Raw genomic sequence first — 19,708 nt, 5'->3', positions numbered from 1 at the left:
AAGCTCGTTCGCCCCCTTAATAAGTACGTTCATTGCACAAACCTGAAGTTATTTTACAGAGACAGCCCTGCGCATGTGCAAGACGGGTACGGGCGTCTCCAGGATGACCCCAACAGCACGAGGAGCTTTTTTGGACTGATTAGCAAGGCAGCTTCCAAGCCTGAAATTCTCTAAACCCTTAAATTCCGGTCGGGAGATGGATTTGAGCCGGGCCTTCTGTCTCCTTGCTGGTCGACCTCACAATGAAGCTTTTTCTTTTCACAAAAGACAGGCCACCCATCTTAGTTTAGGCATGCGGGATCTAATTCCCCCACCAGGGATCCAACCGGGTCCCCTGCATTGAGAGCGCGGAGGTTTACCCACTGGACCACCAAGGAAGTCCGCATGCAGCAACTATGACCCAGCGCAGCCTGAAAGAGTAAAAAAAAAAAAACAAAAAAACAAACCCGGGGCCATAATATTGACTTCTATGCCCTTCCGGGAGCCAGCCCTTGCTGGGTAACAGAAATCTCTTCTTTCACATTAAAGTAAAGCCAAAAGACCACGCGCATCATCTCATAGCACCTCCACAACCAAAGAGTCGTACCTGACCCGAGGAGGTGGGTTCCCGGCGACTCTGCACTCGAGGTACACCCGACTTCCTTCTGCCACCTCTTGGCTCCGCAGCTTCTGGATGAACCGGGGAGCGGCCAGCAGGTGGCGGGCGGCCGGGGGAGAGGGGCTCCGGCTCGGCTGGACCACGTCCCGGGCCGCCGCGGGGTGATGCCCGGGCTCCAGGGGCTCGGCCCCGGCTTCCACCTCCTGCTGGTCCCCGGTTGGGCTCCGGCTGGCCGAGGCGCTCATCGGGGCTGACAGCTGGTTCTTAGGGGACAGGTACCCGCTGTCCGGGGATGAGGACTCCCCGTTGGGGTTCCTGGTTCTCGGCTTGGAGGTTTCTCTGAAGATGGCCGTCAGCTCCTCGATGAGGGTGGCCGCCTTGTTGCACAGCGGGCTCTGGGGCCCGGCCCTGCCCCCGTGCGTGGCTCTGGGCTTGGCACTGGCGCTGGGGGCTTTGGCACCGTGTTTCCCTGCCCTGCGGAGACTCCGGATGTAGCTGGGCCGGGCCAGCAGGGGCGAGACGCCGGGCTTCCTCCTGGACGCAGGCGAGGAGATGCGCTCGGCTCGTTCTGCTGGCAGCGGCGGGACAGGTGTGGGCTTGTGTGCGCCAGGCGTCCCTGGGGACAGGTGCTCACCCGGCCTGGCCCCCTGAGGGGGAGGCGACCCCCAGAGGCTCCCAGGAGAGGGGCTGAAAATCTGTGAGTCCTCCCTTTCCGAGTCGCAGTCCTCCGTCTCTGAGTTGGCTATGGCTCTGCGGGCCAGGTCCAGACTCTTGTTTATCTCCTCCTGGCTGAGGAAGGCCGACAGGCCGGGCAAGAAGTCTGCGTTCTCGCCATCTTCCGCCACGTCCGACAGGGAGTCGTAGAAGGAGTCACGGGAGGACATGTCGGACATAGTCGAGAGGCACTCATGCACTCTGTCTGCTTTAGACAGGAAGGCAGGGGCCTGGAAACCAGCTCTGAAGGACAAGAGACACAACTGCAGTTAGTAGGAGCAAGTGGGGTGCGTGTGTGTGTGTGTGTGTGTGTTTGTGTGTGTAATCACAATACTGCCCATCCACAAGTTGGGAGAAACAGTAAGGCAAACATATATGCTTTTTAAGTCATTTTCCCTATAAATTGGAGGAAACGTCAAGCACCCTTGTGTTTATCATTTTAATTCGGTATTTGCCCTGTGAGTGAATACTAATCGTCTCACTAAGCATCATTAAATAACTCAGGAGGGCCACGCCTGCCGTGGGAGCTGTGAGCGGACCAGGGCCCCCTTCCCTCCCCCCTCCCGCCTCCCCCCCCTACACCTCTAATTTCATTGATGTTATGAGAACAGGAGTCTGTTGATATTTTAAGCAAATCTGACACTGCTTATGTCACCCTAAACCACGAAATGCATTTTGATTCCAATTTTCACTGGATTTTAGTTTTCGGTGAAATTTTGCAAACCTTTTCTTTTCCTGGTGTCCAGACATGTGTATTCACATTCATTCATTCACTAGTTAATTCAAGGCAGAGTTGAAATCGCTTACTGAATTTCAGGTGCAGAGGGACAGTTGCGCTCTAGACCAGGGGTTGGCAAACTTCCCCACAAACGGGCGGATGACCCCAGACCCCTCAGCGTGAGGGGGCATTGTGCCGACAGCGCTCTGCAGATTATTTCACTTAAAACCCTCACAACTGGCGGCCTCAGTTTAGAAAGGGAAAAACTGAGCCAGAGGATGTGAGAACAAGAGCCCAGACGACGAACCCAGAGCCCACACCTTCGCCATATGCTTCCCTACCATCATATCATCGTGTCACAGCCGAGGTCCCAGCAATGGATCCGACTAAGAAAACGTGGGTCAGAAATCAGAGTTCTGCTATTAAGGATATTTAGTGCAAAGTGAAAATAACATGATAGATTTTAAAACCTCACAAAAAGCACTGTCCGAGGAAGCTAGAGAGCACACTTCTGAATGGTGAAACAACTTTAAATTCTTTTTTTTTTTAAATAGGGAGTGTCTGCCCAGATTAAATCACCTGTTTATTAATTTATATTTTGGTTTTAAAGAGGCACCATCTGACAGGATCCAGTTGTCCCGATTAGGTGTAGCTTAGAAACCACTTGCACAGTGAAAAAGAAAACAACAGCAGGAAGGTATATATGGTCCGGGTTTAATCTGCAACCCCGACATTGCCGCCTGAACATGCACGTGGGCTCGGGAAAGCGCTCATAGCATGGATGAAAGCGGAGGTTTCCACGTGGCCCAAACTCACCAGAAAATTATGCTTCAGAGACGTCCGTGTTATTCAACCTTCACATTAAAAGGTCGTAATCAAAGAGATACAACTGCAAACATTTCCGTTATTGCCCTGGGATTTCATGTGTTATTTCACACAGCGCTTCCGGCAATTCCGTGCTGGTGACATCCATACAGAAAATGCAACACACCGGCAGCGCCGCAGAGCTAGTGGAGGGCCCGGGGGCTCCGGGCGGCAGACGTCCCGTGGCTCCCACGCGCCCCCGGCCCCCGCCGCCGCCATGGCCGGGTCGCCGGCGCCCAGCTCGCAGGAGGCGCTTCTGCTGGAGCTCAAGGGGCTGCAGCAGGAGCCGGTGGAGGGCGTCCCGCTGAGCCCGGTGGACGAGGGCCGCCTGCCTACCTGGGCGGTGGCCATCTGCGGCCCTGACACCTACGACGAGGGCGGCTACTTCAAGGCGCCTCGAGAGCCCCCTCGACGACCACCGGCCTGTTAGTCCCTGACCAAGATGTGGCACGCCGACATCTACGGGACTGGGGACGTGAGCGTCGCCGTCCTCCGCCCACCCCAGTCCATGACGCCCTCAGAGCGGCGGAGCCCCGCCCAGAACGTCAGGACTCCGCCCCAGAGCGCCGTCTCCCTCCCCCTCAGACCCAACACCTCTCCCGCCCACGGGGGCGCCTGCGTGATCCACGGGAAGCGGGAAAAGAGCAAAGGCTAGTACCGCGAGTACACTGACAGCAACCGGAAGCAGGTCCCGGGGACCACGGTGCACGCGGAGCCGGGCGGCGTGCAGGTGCCCACCACGGCGGCCGGGTCCTGCGTGAAGCCTGGGACCCCGGAGCCCGCGGGGACGCAGAGCTCTTCCACGAGGACGGCGAGGCCGAGGCCGACCGCTGCTTCTGGGACGACTCGCGGGACTTGGGCACCGAGAAGCCCTGACACCGCATCTTACTTCAGCCACCCGCCTGTCTGACGCCGCCACCACCTCCGGGCGCCGGGCGGCCCGGGGTCCCCCAGCCCACGTCTCCTCCGCCTCCGCCTCCAGGGAGGCCACCGCCCTCGAGGCCCTGGGCCCCGCGTGGGCTGCAGCCAGACTCAGGGTCCCGCCTCGTGAGTGGATGGGTTGACTCAGGGTCATCTCTTCTCTCTCCTTTGGTTTGTTTGGAATCTAAGTAAAGCAACTTTATGAGAAAAAGAAAATGCAACACACTAAAAAAGAACTAATGTGTAAAAAGGAGTAAAGAAGGGGTGAGGTCAGTGTCCACTTGCGCAAGCAGGGTTGACGATTGGAAAGTGTGAGGCATAAAGTGTCTATAAATCTTTGCCGCCTGCCTCTGTCCTCTTTTCTGAGGGAAGTCGAATTGCCTGGAAATTCCCTCTTCTCCTCTGCGTCTCCTTCATCGCTTCCTCATTAGTTTGGTTTAGTTGTCGTTTCCCCTAAAACTCCCGTAAGCTGCCACTATTTTCTGTTTTCTTTGGCTTCCTGCGGGTCCAGCTTCTTCGTGTGGAGAAATGGCCCTTCCCAGTTTAGTCACTCTTCCTCTACCGGAATGATAAATTGACCATGAATTCCACTTACTATGTGCAAGGGAAGCTTCCAGGAGGGTGAAGACGAGCCAGGCATGGTCTCTTCTGGAACCATCTTACAATCCAGGAGGAGGGATTAGGCAAGAGTCAAGAATGACCCAAAGACAAGGAGGAAAATGATGATTCCTGTTAAAATAGGAGATCAGAAAAAAAAAAATAGATCGGATGGTGAGAGAAATCACACTTAGGAATTTGGCGGTGCCATTCCTTTGCTGCCTTTTTTGCCAGTGGTCCCCTGGCTAATAAGAGAAGGTCCAAACGGGGCAGCCAGGTTACCTGTGCGCCCCTGGACGGTCAGCGAGATGTGAAGTCTCAGGCCTCGTCCCCCACGATCACTGTGACAGGCGCTGCGCCCACGCCCAGCCACCTGTTCCCGCTCTGAACGTCGTCTTCTTTCACGTCCCTGAGCTTTGCACACGTGGTTTCTTTCGCCATCCCCTTGTCTTCTGTTTTTCCAACTCCAGCTCATCCTTGAAAAATACTTAATTTCACTTCTTGTTGGTACTTTCTACGATCCTCCAGTCAATACAATTCACTCCTTCTTTTGAACATGACACTCTGCAGGAATTTTGTTGTAACATTCATTTTGTTGAACTATAAGGATTAGTTAAGAACCCTGCGAAGGCCAGGAAAGCAGGTGTTGCCTGACAGCTTTTCTGTGCTGGATGCCTGGCAGTGTCTGGGTCACGATCGTGGCAGGTGAAGGAGAAAACCACACCTAGTGTTTGAACCAGTTTTGAGCCCTGGGTGGGAATTGACAGGAGAGGGAGCCACGCATCCACAGCAGACACGGGACACTCTGCAGGTATCTTGTCCCCTCCTGTCCTGGAGGCCGCTTCTTGTCCCCTCCACTCACTCTCAGCCCCAGGCCCCGTAGCACCTCCCTGGGACAGGCTGTCTTCGGTGAGGAATCGTTCTGCTCTTCGTGCAGCTTTGTCACCTGTCTTTTCAATGGTCACTCATCGCCAGGGCTCTGCTTTCTGAGAAGAACTTGATAAAGTAATCAGTGCTGCATGTTCGTAGCTGTTAATGAACACACATAAAATACACATTACATGTCCTTGTACCAGTACAAAATGGTACTGGTACAAATGACACCACGTTAAAAAAAAAAGTAGACAGTGATTTGTATGGTTTTCATTACCCTCAAAGAAAGTTTGTCATGAAAAAATTCAGAACCGGAACGACATTTGTTTTCTGGCATCCCTGCTATTAGACGTCGGGAATTCTCTAAATGTTGACACTCTTCGACGTGTGGATACCGGTGAGCTCAGGGTTAAATTCTGAGTCATAGAAATATTGGGTTGGCCCAAAAGTTCATTCAGGTTTTTCTGTAACCAACTTTTTGGCCAACCCAATACAAATCATGTTTCTGGCTTACGTCCTCTGTTGTGTTATTCATCAGCATCGATGCGTTGAGTGCCGGCTATGCGCTAGGCGCCTCTTCTGCAGGCTGGGGACACAGCCGTGAGGAAGATGGGCTTCTCTGCCCTAAGAAGCTGCCATTTTAACAGGAAAAAAGACAAAAGTAGGAAACCAAGGAAATGTCAGGTTCTGATTTTCTTATACTTGGTTTGGTCTCAAATCTTTTGTTAGTTGATTTTGGGAAACTGTACTGTGCTTTTATCCCTCAGATCATCTTTCAGAGTTGTTAGGGTACAAGTGGGATGGGACGGGATGGACGGATGCTTGCGGGCTCCCATCGGTGTCCGTAGACCGTAGCGGTTCTGGACAGCTCGCTGTGGGTGGGAGGGGCTGACGGTAACAGCAGGAGGACACTTCAGGCCGGCGGTGCCTCAGACTCTGGGACTGTGCAGTGAAGGAACTGCGGGCACCCTGGGGGTTCTCTGAAGGCAGACCCCTCCAGCAGGTGATGATGCCAAACCCTCAGGCATTAGCAAACGTGGTAAAGCACAGGCTTGGGAGGGCCTGCAAATAGTGGGAGGCGTTATAGCTGCCCGCCCACCTTGACCTTCAGCAGACCTATCAGGGTCTGGCGTATCCCAAGGAAATTTTGCTATCAGATGTCAGCTCCCATGGTCACCTATGTCGTTACATCCCTGTGCACATTTCATCCATTCTCATGGAATTTTATGCCATTTAGTTGATAGGTTATTTCTCATGGTTCATTTTACGGTTCTCAGCTTCGCCCTAAGTTCACATTATCTGAATTCTGTTGGACCCATATTCCACTATGAAATACAGAGCGTGTACGTTTTCACTGAACATTTAATGTTTCATATATCACACATTCTGACATAAGCAATTTTATCATCTTAAATTGTCTTGGCATTATGATCTTGGTATTTGGGAAAACATTTGTTTTTGAGCTCCTGAATACGTAGTAGACATATAAATCCATATGATTCACATACGTATATACAAATAATAGAAAAAAATAGACAAATTTTTAACTTATGAATAACATTTGTTTTTAGAGTTGCTGACTTTGGAGGATAATTATCTGAAAACAAGATCTGTGCTATCGAGGACAACCTTCTATTTTGTCGGTCAGAAAATACTTGTGGGACACCCCCTGCACCGTCCCCAGTGGCAAGGAACATAGGCTGTTGAAATGTAAACAAATTCCCCCACTTGAGAGGAGGTTGGGGAAGACAAGGCACCTCATGAGAAGCAGCAGAGTCCAGGAGGAAGAATAATTCAGTTGCAAACGACAAAAGCTTGGTTTCCAAGTTTTGAGCTGCAGGCTTTCCTGTAAAGATGATCCGACTTGCGATGGTTAGACTAATCAACTTTACGATGATGTGAAAGTGATAGGCCTTTGGTAGAATCCGTACTTGGAATTTTGAGCTTTTATCTTTTCCCAGGCCAGTGATGTGCAGTCTGATCCTTTCTCTGGGCGGCGGCCGCCGTGCCCAGCCAGCTCCGCGATCAGGAGGGTAAACAACCGATGTACTTAAAACCCTCTGGACCCAGACAACCACTCTGCTTTTCACTGTCATTACGGTATGCAATCAATTACATGGGATATTCAGCATTTTGTTAGAAAACAAGCTTTGTGTTAGATGATTTCGCCCAACTGCAGACTGATGGAAGTGTTCTGGGCACCTTGAAGGTGAGACAGGCTGGGACCTGGGACCCTTTGCTGCAGTGATTGCACCTCTCCTCGAGCAATAAAATACAAGGAAACTGTAAGGGACTAAAAATAACTGCGTGCATGCACAGCTGGGGCAAATTCTGGACAAAAGATACAAAAAGACCAAAAAACCCAACTGCCACTTCTGAAGAGCCCGGACCAAAAGCAGGGTGTCGGGAGCAAAAGCAGAGTACTGCACATGCCCCCTGCACACACCACCATCAAAGGGATGGGCAAAACACCTATGCCACCCCTCCTGATGACCCCTGGACACACTCCTACCCTCACCCCATATAAGGAACCATCGTGCCCCGCCATCAGCGTGCGAGCAAGGACACCTGTTTCTTGTTTCGCTTCCCCTGTTGCAGCAGCGGCCCCCATAAAGCCTTGCCTGAATTTCTCGTCTGGCCTCTTATCAATTTCTATTGATTAAGGAGGCCGAGAGCCCTGGTCGGTAACAAAGGTGGGCTGGGCTAAGCTGTGACCTTCGGTAGGTAAGTGTGGCGTATTCAGTGCATTTTCAACGTGCGATAGGTCTGCCAGGAGGGAGCCCCACCATGAGCTCAGGAAGATCTGTCGTGAACCATTGGATCCTGAGAATAATAGATGGGGTGAACACTATGTTTTTTTATTATTTTGATTACCCAACCTACAGCATAAAAACATTCAATTGTTTAGCCAAAGTTGAACCAGGAAATGGTAGACATGGTTGAAACTGGCATGGAACTGCCACGTTGTCTTTTCGCACTTGGTGTGTTATGGGTATTTACTTGAATAATTTAAACAAGGGGAGGACTTTTGCAATAGTTTATGGAATCCTTTGCAGAGACTTTGATGAGCTGCTACAATTTTGAAAGGAAAAATCTTTGATGTTAGAAAAAGACTGACAGGCACCAAGGATCATTCAGTATCCCAAACCACACGGGCCAGGTGCTTTAGAGAGTCCAGACAGGGGTAGCAACGTTTCACTAGGCGTTTAAGATGTGTATACAGTTAGAGATAAATACAGGAGGAAGGTTGGAAGATGGTGCGTCAAGCAGTGGGTGCTGATTACGTCTGCGGTGGGTTGAGGATGAGGTTGTTAGGGGAATCTTTGGTTGCTGTTTTCACATTCTTTGGGAAAAAAAGTGGAAATTCTGCGTGATTTTAATATTGAACTTAGCATTTTGTTTCTGTTTATTTTCGTATTTAAACAATTACTAAAAGTAATAAAAACTATGGGTACAAAGATTCAAGACTAAAAATATTTTAAAATAAAACCCAAACTATGAAAACCAAACTTGAAAAAGCTTTAAAAGTTCTTTTTTCCTTGTTCTGGAAGCACATGCAATTCCTAGACGAAATTTCTTCCTTCTGTTGAAATAACTTTTTAGGTCCAAGATGGAGCTGCTCCTGCCTGGGAGCCATGTCAGCAACCCGAAGCTTAGGGAACTTTTGTGTCCCTATGAACACTCTGCTTGAACAGAAACTCATGCATCCGGTCAGCCAGCCCCAAGCCAGACCAGCATTGGTTTCCTTACTTACCTCCTTCCTCCGTCTCACCACAGAAAGGTGAGTCTGCAGCCCCAGCCAGTCAAGTACTTTCTATTTCTCTCTCCCTTGTTCTTTATCCTATAAAAGCTTCCTGTCTTCCTCTTCATGGTGAGGCTCTTCCAAAAGAGACTGTCCACTTCATGAAGGGTTAAACAGAGTGTGTTTGTATCACCTAAATTGTCTTCTTTAATCATCATTTTAAAATCCATCCTTCCTTCCTTCTTCCTTCCTTCCTTCCTTCCTTCCCTCCCTCCTTCCCTCCCTATAGGGCTAAAGTCAAAGATGAAAAATTTATTAAACCCTTTTTGATGCAAAAAGATGAACAGTAATTTTATAATCCACTTCTTAATAAATACATGTGGATTCCACTCTTTCCTAATCTTTAAGTAAATTGTCATTACAGGGAGGCATGGCATATTTTTACTTCAGTTTTTAAATTCTCCCCAGACGGTATATTGTATCTCAACTGCAGAGACATAACATAATAGCTGATTTCATGCCCACAACAGCCATATAAAGTGTTTCCAGAGAGAGTACTTGGAGTTACTGGTGTCCTCTTTGTATACTATCTTTATTCACCATATTGAATCCATTCTAGATTTTACTTCCAGACCATCCATGTCTACTGCCACTGTCCTTATTCTGGTCCTCATTCCCTCACCTAAATTCAAAGCCTATTTACCAGACTTGTATCTGTGTTCTCTCATATGATATAACACATCCAAGTCAGAGCTGCTCTGCTCAGTCTTTATTTCCTTTGCTGGAATTTAACCAGGACTCGGCCATCGCCTCCATGCCTGAATTCCTGGCTGGAGCTCAGATAACACAATTCCCTTTGATGTCTTATACACACACACACACACACACACACATATTAGCAAAGTGTAGACTCTTGTCGTGGCCTTGGAGATTTCAGGTGGTATCTCTTTAAGAACGTGTCAGATTTATTTTGAAACTTGACTAATGCTACCCTCTGCATTTTAAAAAAAAAGGAGGTAAAGAAATCAAAGTGATTGTAATTGTCCCGTGTAATCCAGATCTCTATTATAATGTAAAGTATGCTATGACCCTTTTAATTCTCAGTTTTAACAACCAACAGCAGCTCAGACAGAGAACTGACACGGGGCCCCTAAATCCATATCGGACACAGGAATGCAGAAGGACAGATTTGTATTCTGGGTATATGTAATCATATATTCACAGCATACGTATTGCCTTGATAAGTCTCTTAGGCCTTGTCTACTGTTAGCAATAATTTGTCAAATAGACTCTGATTTTTAAAATCTGGATAACAGGTGAGCATTCAAGTTCTGTCTTAGAGGAAAAAGTATATTGGAAAGTATATCTGTTCTGTAATAAGGATGTGATTTCTGCACATTCATGACTGAACGGACTTGGTCAGTGTTATATTGTCAGGCAATGGGCTCTGGATGGCCACACATTACTCGTACTAGAAGGTAATTAGTATTTTTAGCAAATGTTGAAAAAGTAACATGAGCCTGAAGTCATTCTGTATCAACCTCATCTATTGGATTCAAGACAATTTCATGTGTAACTTACAGCCATGTGTTGTAGAATTATACTGTAAGTTTTCAATTTGACTGGACCATAGTTTCCCTTAGGAAGTTTTCTCTTTTAAAAAAATACGCAAACTTTATGCATAGTTAGGATTTTAAATGTCGCCTTGACTCTCAACTCATTTAAAAAGTTCTTCGAAAGTGTAATTAACAACTTAAAAATGTTACTAAAACCGGAAGTATATCATTTTAACCCATCGGTATTTAGCTTAAGTATAGGCAAGGTTTGAGTTAGGTGCATTCTTATTCTCTATAAAACATAGACATGATCTTGACAAATATGGGCTCCATCAGTACATTTAATCCTTTTGGGATTAATAGCCCCAATTTAGTTTTAAGATTTTAATAGAAAAGGCAGCTCTCTGACAGCATAGGTAGAAATAAAACCCTGCAGGTAAATCTCATGTACTTTCTGTTTTGGAAAGGACTGCAAAATTCCCATTACTTTTCCTCTCCAAATAAAAGAAAAATCAAGACATCTTCTAAACAGTGTTACATCTTCTAGCAAACTCCTATTGTATTTTTTAGCTTTTAATAAAGAGCTTTAAAAATGTTGTTTTACTAGTTAGTATATTAAGATATATTTTACAGACCTTTTCAATCCTTGGTTACTTTGAAGACTCCCAAAAGGTGATGGATTTCAGAGGAGCGTTTCTTCTTTTCTGGGGGAGTGAAGGTGGCCTTGTTTATTCATGACACACTGCTTGGTCCGTGGTCACTTTGAGGCAGCTCTGGGCTCAGACCCCATCTGTCCTCTTCCTCCACTCAACTATATTTGGTAACTGAACTCATGTTTCCCCAGACGGCCCTGGCCAGAGATTCCAGAAGCCAGCTCTAAGGGCTGGGTTCTTAGAAAATTAAAAGCACTTAGAGTAGAGAGAACTATATTTGTGGATCTAATAAACATGGGATTGACACATGTTCCTCTACTCTCTGACCTTGTGACGGGAAATCCCCACCTGTCTTTTAAATGTATTCTTAATCAATTAAATGCTCAGTGTGTGACTCTGAGAAGAAAAAGCCGCACTCCTAAAGAAGGCTCTTCTAACTATAATCTTCGGCTCTGTGCATTTAACTTAGTTACATGGTAGATTATCTGAAAATATCCAGTAACTATTTAAAAATTAAGCCACCTGTCAAATTGAGTGGAGAGCCCCACTGGCCTCTCACTTCCATTTGTTAATTAACAATTATGATATGACTTTGTGTGGGTTGAGGACATTGTCCATCTTGCGATTAAATAGACATGCACACACAGGGCCTGAATCTTCCACACATTGCAACGCCGAGCTCTCAGCCCAAGGTTCAGCACATCCTGACCATCCAGCAAATATTTGTGGATGAAATAAATAAATGTGGAACGGATACTGTTCAGGACAATATGAACCCTTTCACAGCTGTAAAAAAAAAAAAAAAAAGTCTCACAACCGTCTCATTACTTATTCTGTAGCATATCGTTATAACATATTCTAATATTTTGAACTTCCAAATAACAAAACACAAAAATTCTTCTGTTCCAAGGTCAGGCAGTGGAGCCAAATATAAGTGGCGGAAAATAATCACACAAAACTTCCTGGTGCGGTAAATTTGGAAATGAAGTGCCTAGTCTTTCTTCGTCTGGATAATATCGTTCTAGTCGATGCAGGTTCTTACCTAAAGAAGTTTTTTCTCATGGTGGACCACTTAGGAAGGGCTCCTCTGAAACTTTACAGGCAACGCTGGTCCTTTATAATCGGTCCTTCTTGAAAATACCAATAGATACATTCGTGGGCTGTTTCACTGCTTATAGGGAGGAGAAACCCCTCTGGCCGGTAAAAAAAAAAATGCGCTTATGTCTTCTTCTTACTAAAACCCTTAAGATAAGAGTAAAAACCCAAAAGGATAAAAATTGGGAGCGAAGGCAGTAAAAGACTCCAGAAATGGACAAAATGGCTGGGAAATGGTTAATAGAAAGATAAGTGGTCTAATTAAACTGGAAAGTAAGTGGCTGGAGGGGGAGGTGCCCGTGGGAAGCAGTGATGGCCCCGAGGCACAGAAAGGCTGGAATTGGAGGCACCTGGCCTCTTCCTGAAGCTCATTCTAACTGGCAAGTTTGGTGAGGCCGGTGCTGAGACAGGGCATTGGCTGAAAGAGCCCCAAGCGAGCAGTCAGAACTGCCGCCCGTTTCCACGTCCTGCACACCATCCGTCACCCTCGCAGAAGAGCAGGCATCTTGTTCTCTGGAGCATAAGACGGTGTCCAGGACCAGGGCCGTGGACACAGCGGACGGAAAGGGTGAGGCCCGGAAAGTCATTTCTGGGAGCTGGGTGGGGGGAGGAAACAGAGGCTTGGACTAGTGCCGTACTTCTAGAACAGAGGAGTGATGGGAATGTGGAAAAACAGTAACATTTGATACAGCTTGGCATCGTTGTGTCTGTGACATTAATATCTGTACCTTTGGCGTTTGAAAATGTCATGATCAAAAGTTAAAAACCTCTGTTGTGTCCTGAGGCAAAGTGCAGGTGGAAGAGATTATAGGAATCAAAATGTTGTGACCGTTCCATGACGTTACCTTACTTGTTACCTTAGTTAAGGAAAGAGTCGCTGAGAGCAAGGACACAAGTGGCTACAAATGCCACTAGACAATGAATAATCTCTCCCTCCTCCCCCGCCCCTCCCCCTTCTTCATTTAAAGATAAATGGATGCTAACCGTATGACCCAAGCTTCCCCTAAATGTCTTAACAGATTTTATTGTTGTATTAATAGTAAATTATGCAGGAGCCACTAGGCATTTTCTCCCTCTGCAGCAGACACCACCTAGGCAATAACTTTTGTAAATCCCGGGGTTCATTTTTACAAGCCGACCTAAAGTGTGTGTTGGGGACCTGCGCACTCATACTAACATCTCCTATGAAGACACTACCAGGAAGATGCACATCCTTGCAGTTTCTAGAAAGAGATGGGAATGCAACCGGGTGAATGTTCACTGCGGAGTGACAAAAAGATTCATAATCTGTTATTGGTAAACTAGGGACTCATCCTTTTCTGTTGTTGTGGAGTCATTCCCAAACCAGTGACAGGACGCTTCCCGTTCCTCTTTCCAGGAAGAGTCGCCAAGTTATATTATGTTTACTGTGTCTTGGTCACAGGAGAAAATTCACACCTTTTTGTAGAAATAAAAAGTTGAAAGTTGCAGGTGTGAAAACCGTCATAAAGATGTTGATTGGTGTGTATGATGGAAACGCTGTTGTGTTGTCTACAGGGATATGGGGGCTGGTGCTTCTGGGGGAGATGCTGGTCCCAGCCCAGGAGAGAGCAGAGTTTTTGGAGCCTGGAGGGACACAGGGGTAAGGGGTTCGTGCAGGATAGCACAGGGGCTCATCAGAGCGAGGTCTGACCGTGGACGCCTGGGCACTGAGCATTAGGCACGGTGGCCTGGGGGTGCTGAGTGACAGCGGTGGGAGCCTCTGTGTGCTAAAGGCCACGGGGCCAGAACATTGTGTCACCATGAATCTCGGTGGTGAGCATGCTGGTTCACGGACCAGAGAGGCCTCGCCCTCGTGTCCCTGGAGCGCCCGGTTCCCAAAGCCTGGGGTAACACCTGGGAAGTGATGAAGCTTTGAGAAGAATAAAGAAAAAAGAAAGAAAAAGGTAGCTGTGGTCCTGAGAAGCCTCAAAGATAGATACGATTTTATTCAAAAAGACAAAAGTACAGCAAACCATGCTTGTTTAACAAGTATTATAAGAATCTGAACACAAAAGTTCTTTTCCTTAGGAGAGATTCTTGATCAAGTCTCTTAAGTTATTACAGGAAGGTTCTGGGGATGTTACGGATGAGACCTGTGCATACGCAGGTGTATGGTGTGTGGTCCACTTTTATTTACCCCCAGAGCCCATTTCTGTGAGCACCGAGGTCAGGGTGGGGCTGTGACCCCTCCACTGGATCTTAGTTCATCTTCCAAATGGTTACTTCTTCTTCTTTGTATAAAACTTCCTGCTCTCTCCAAGGCCTGCACTGAGGGGCCCACCCTCCGTCCACATGTTTTCAATTAAGACTTGGGCTCTGGTTGAGCTCCTGCTTCTCTCCACTCCAGGTGCATCCCGTGCCCTGGTGACGTCAGCCTGTTTGTCTATTTCCACCGCACCCATGTGTATTCTACCTGCCTAGCTCTAGCCATCATCATCTCCCTTCTCTTTACAGATGACCTGGGGGGACCGCTCCCCCTCTCTCAACCTGCTTCATAGCAAATTATTAAAAAATTCATGTCTCAGAACAATAAATATTAATCATCTCACAGCGTTTCTGTGTGTCGGGAATGCAGTAGGGTCTGAGCCTGGTGATTCCGGGTCAGGGTATAGTGACACTGACGTACAGACGTTGCCCAAGGCTCCTTTCCTCTGAAAGCAGGACTGGACTTGGGACTCTGAGGCAGCCGGATTCACCTAGAGTGAGTGACTCAAGAAAGGGCAAGGTCCAAGCCCCCATGTCATTTATGACCCGGCCTTGAGGTCACATTCCTTCCTGTCTGCAGCATCCCCGGTTATAACACAAGTCACACCGCTCCCTGTGCGAGGGGGCTCCACAGGGGTGTGGCTACGAAGAGGCAAGATCATCTGTGGTCTTGTTGGAGGCTGTCCACCACACCTTTATTCCATTGGCCGCACCTGGACATGCTCCCTTTTCAAAACTGCAAATTCAAGCGTCTCCGTATTTAAGCGGAAACTTCCATCCTTGAGGGCTCTCACTGTTGTTTCTTTGTCACCGAGGCTTCCAGGCTGTGGTCAGTCTATTTCCATATTCCCCATCTGCCCGCTTTACAGTTTCAGGCTGAGTAACGACACGGCATATTTTGGTGCACAGGTATACAAACTTCCGTTTAGAAGGTGAGAACCTTGGTTGTTCAGACAAACTCTAGGCAAAAGTAATCAAAGCTTCTGTGATGGAAGGGGTGTGAAAAGGAGTGTGCAGACCTGCCCCTTCATCCTTCTTTGATCTTTTCTCACCCTGGGGGCCCAGGAAGCTCCGAAAATCCTCTGATTCTCCAGGAGCTGGTCCCCTTACCCATTCTGGACACTTTCCTTCCCCCTTCATTCCTGGCACGGGCTACCAGCAAACAGGGACCATAGGGCAGCACAAAAAATAGTTAACTGAGAAACCTGATCAGGAAACAAATAAAATTAGAGGCATAAAATGCTTGCAGAATTGTCCGAATGAGCCACTTATTGGCCCATTTGGTGATTCTGGGAACAAGTGTCCTGCAAACCATGGCCAGTCTTCCTACTTCTTCCTCTTACTTTGTATGTGGCTTGGACACATGCCACAGAATCAGGAGTGCCCCAGAGCCTTGTTTGATTAAACACGTTGTTATGTTCATCTGTACACAGCAGCGAACTTCAGATTTGTCCCTCATGAGTTCTATTTTATGAACTGTGGTTAAATCTGCTGCGTACGTGTAGCCTAAGCCTGTGGGTGGTCTTTTGATCATAGGCTTCTGCTACTTGGGATGTTTGCCAATTTTTGTATGCGCACAAAAATGAATAGAATTTTATCACAATAGCAGTAAATGGAGAGTTGACATTGAGAATAGATTTCTCCATGCACGTTATCAATGGATATTGGGGCACAGTTAGTAATTATGATCTTAAGCAGAGATAATATCATTTTCAGCTTGGTTCTTAGGGTCCGGCTGTAGAGAAGTTTTATTCCTCTGGGCTTAAAAGCCAGTAACATTAATTTCAAGGCATTTTTTTATTGAATTCAAGCAAAATATGTTTAACATTTCTTTATAAAGAATAACATGGATATCAAGTTGAATAAAGAGAGAGAAGTGCAGACTGGTGTTTGGAATAGTAACATAAAATCTGGAAAAATTATTGGTAATAGAAGAATACACCATGGACAACTGGGTTTTATCCAAGTTATAAAGGTTGGTTTAATTAACACCCAAAGATCTAATACTTAATTCTCCATATTGATAAGTCAAAAGAGAAAAGCTCTGTGGCTATAATTAACACCCAAAGATCTAATACTTAATTCTCCATATTGATAAGTCAAAAGAGAAAAGCTCTGTGGCTATCTCCATAGATTATTCATGAGCCTTTGGACACAATTTAAGATCCATTCTCAGTTAAAAACTACCTTAGTGGGGTGGGGAGGGAAGGGGTCTACTGTAACGTAATACATTAATTATATTAAAGCATATGTGTACGTGGTCCAGTTGTGGTCATACACACATTTATTCACACACACCTAAGATGCAACACGTAGTGACACAAGGTAAAACCCCAAGGAACACAAACCATAGAATGCACATCTTAACCTATTCTGAGGAAAAGGAGGGAACAGAGTACGGGAATAAATGGAATGCTATGGGAAGAACTGATTTTGTAGCGTAAACAATTCTCCATAAAGATATTATACAAATGTTATAGAACCTCAATTAAAACAGCATTTTTGTGTGTGTGTGTGTGTGTGTAACTTGATAAACTGATGTGGGTTTGTCTGGAGGAATTAGCATGGCAAAATAAACAGGAAGATTGTGAGAAAAGGGACAGGACTGGATGGGTAGCAGCCCTTCGAGACTGCTGGTGTGCACACCAGCTCCTTATGGAAAACAGGGATGGGATGATGGCTTGAATGCGATGACAGATCTTTTCTCGTACGAGAAGCACATTACATCAAAATGTCAGCACATATTCAATAACTACATCCATTTCTTGTTCGCATCGAAATCCACTGACCTGGCCGCATTGCGGTTTAAAGAGCTGGAGGCCCACTCGCTTCCTGCAGCAAAATGAGAGTTCGTTTGGCTCACGCAAACCAGGGGGAAAAAAGGATGCGGGATGAGTGAATAAGTATGCGGTTACAGGACTATATTCAAGACAGGATTAGGATAAAAATAATGTACGTTTCAGTGTTTGTAGGATCATCATTATATATGTATATAATATATGTATGTATATATATATCCGTAAATCTATACTGATGTCTGTTATTTCTCTCTTTTCTGGCACATAAATGACACATTTTAAAGTTTTCCTGGAGGGTGACGTTGGGCAACCGGGGAGCGAGCGCCCTCTGACCGGGTGTGAGCAGGGCTGAGCGGGACATGGCCCCAAGGTGGCTGTACAGTGTTACTTCTAAAAATGGCATCAGAGATTATCTTGACTATAACTGTTCTTCCTCCTTATTCTTTGCCTAATTTATCATCATAATTTTTAACATGTACTTTTTAACATACCAAGAAGTGAAACGGAAAAGGTGTCCCAAATGTACTGTTAAGGGAAACAAGCACGTTGCATCCTGGTTATTCTACCTGGAGGGTGAGATTAAAGAAAACTTTCAATCCTTTTTTTTCCTTTTTATATCTGAAATCTGTGTGCTTGCATTACACTCACCATCAAAAAAAAAAAAAAAAAATGAAGCCTAAAAGGTTACCCACACACTGAGCTAAAGTCATTTTAACCTTTCAACATCGTTTCTTGACCGACGAACCTATGAGAGTAAAAAATTTTGAAGTCGTTTCGGTACAAAATAGGGAATAATCAATTCAAGAGATTCTGAATTCAGTATGTTTCAGTTCAGAGAATTACAAATAAACTTCACTGATTTTAGAACCTTAAACCAGAGCCCCTCTGCTGCGGGGTGGCCCTGGCCTGTGGATTGGCCCGTCGGATCCGAGCACAGTGGGCCGTGTGCTGCGTCTGTGAACCATCCTTTTCGCCTGGCTGACATCAAAATGGCACGTCTTTTGACCCACTCAGTCCCAGGTCTGTTCCGAGGACACAATCTCAACTACAGGAAGAGCTTTACTCAAAAACACATAACAATTCCACATCACTTATAGTAGCAGAAAACTGAAGCAACTTTGATACAATTTATGGAACAGTTTAGCAAACTCAGGGAATTTTGAAGGGGCCATAAAAAGTGGCTTTTTGAAGTGTTTACATTATTTAGAAAAAAGGAAAACAGGAAGGAAACCAATAGTTTTTACAGCTTGAATATAAATTAAAGCTTAAGAATCTTCGCATGGCTGAAAGTTCTGATGGTTGACGTGGAAATGGTTTGGTATTTTTTTAAAAAAGTAAAGACTTCCCTAAACCGTAAGAGGCCATTTGATTTGTTTTTTCTCCATCAGAGGGGAAAGGCAGATCTACCAGGATAATACGATATTTTAAAAGCGGCTTCGAGACTTCTTTGACGTAAACCACCACGGACAGCCCCTGTTTCTCCTAAAGTTGGCATTTTCTCTGCCTCAGGGATTCTCGGGGCAGGGGAGCATCAGACTTGCACAGGGAGCGTTTGCTGCAGGACAGGCGGGGACAGGGGGACAGCTGCCCCCAGCTTCAGGGGCCACCCCCCGAGGAGCCTGCCCTGGACCATGCGGCCGTCACTCCCGGGAAAGCAGAAAGGAAGGAAGAATGTGACCAAGGGGGAAACCAGCTGTTGGAGCAAAGAAGGATTTAGACGCTGAAAAAACGCCAGCGTGGAGGACAGTTGCTCTGGCACGGAAATCCCGGGTCTGCCCTCGCCTGCTTCTGCTGGACTCGCTGTTTCTCAGCGCTTGCCCTTCTGGGAAGGAATTTGCTCCGAGCTGGTGCGCCTTCAGCCCCGAGGTTTCTTCTGACGGACGGAGGAGCAGGTGTTGCAGAAGCCTGCGGCAGAAATGGCGCTGACCCGGGGGCTCATCTGACGCCTGTCACTCTTACTGTAGTTTGGCTGGAGCGTATCGTTTCTTATCCAGGAGTCTTTCTGCAGGAGAAAAGCCAAGCCAACTATTTATAACACTTATGGGCAATTGCTTGTCCATAGACACAGACTATGCTTTTAATACCATGTTTATTTCTGATTTATAAATTGAAACTTATACTCATGAATGCACGACTGAAACGTACATGAATGTGATTCAGGATGACCTTTTCAAAGAAAGGGTGTTGATATTTTCATCCTAAAAGATATTAAACTCTCTTGACTTAATTTTATCTCCCCAGCAAATTTTCAGAAAAGCCCTTGGTCGGAAAGCCCATGGTCATATCGGTATTAGAGGGAAAAAAAGCGTATGTAGAATGTTAGATTGTCAAACACTTGAGGAGTTTAATTTCT

At 46.4% G+C, this 19,708-nt stretch overlaps 1 protein-coding gene and 1 pseudogene across 1 annotated transcript in view; one reads left to right on the top strand and one right to left on the bottom strand.

Moving 5' to 3' along the window:
* The window catches only part of PALLD (palladin, cytoskeletal associated protein), a 387,834-nt gene extending 386,343 nt beyond the window's left edge, over window positions 1-1,491 (bottom strand). The window contains exon 1 of the mRNA XM_065879773.1: window positions 587-1,491. Within this exon, the coding sequence (XP_065735845.1) occupies window positions 587-1,491 (905 nt within the window). The remainder of the gene's footprint in view (window positions 1-586) is intronic.
* A 1,461-nt stretch (window positions 1,492-2,952) lies between these two features.
* On the top strand, window positions 2,953-3,770 carry LOC136124491 (ubiquitin-conjugating enzyme E2 R1 pseudogene; annotated as a pseudogene).
* The last annotated feature ends 15,938 nt before the right edge of the window (window positions 3,771-19,708 follow it).

The sequence above is a fragment of the Phocoena phocoena genome, chromosome 6 (assembly GCF_963924675.1).
Source record: "Phocoena phocoena chromosome 6, mPhoPho1.1, whole genome shotgun sequence".
Classification (NCBI taxonomy): domain Eukaryota; kingdom Metazoa; phylum Chordata; class Mammalia; order Artiodactyla; family Phocoenidae; genus Phocoena; species Phocoena phocoena.
Note: the sequence above shows the minus strand (reverse complement) of the source record. Positions and strands in the feature narration are given on the sequence as shown.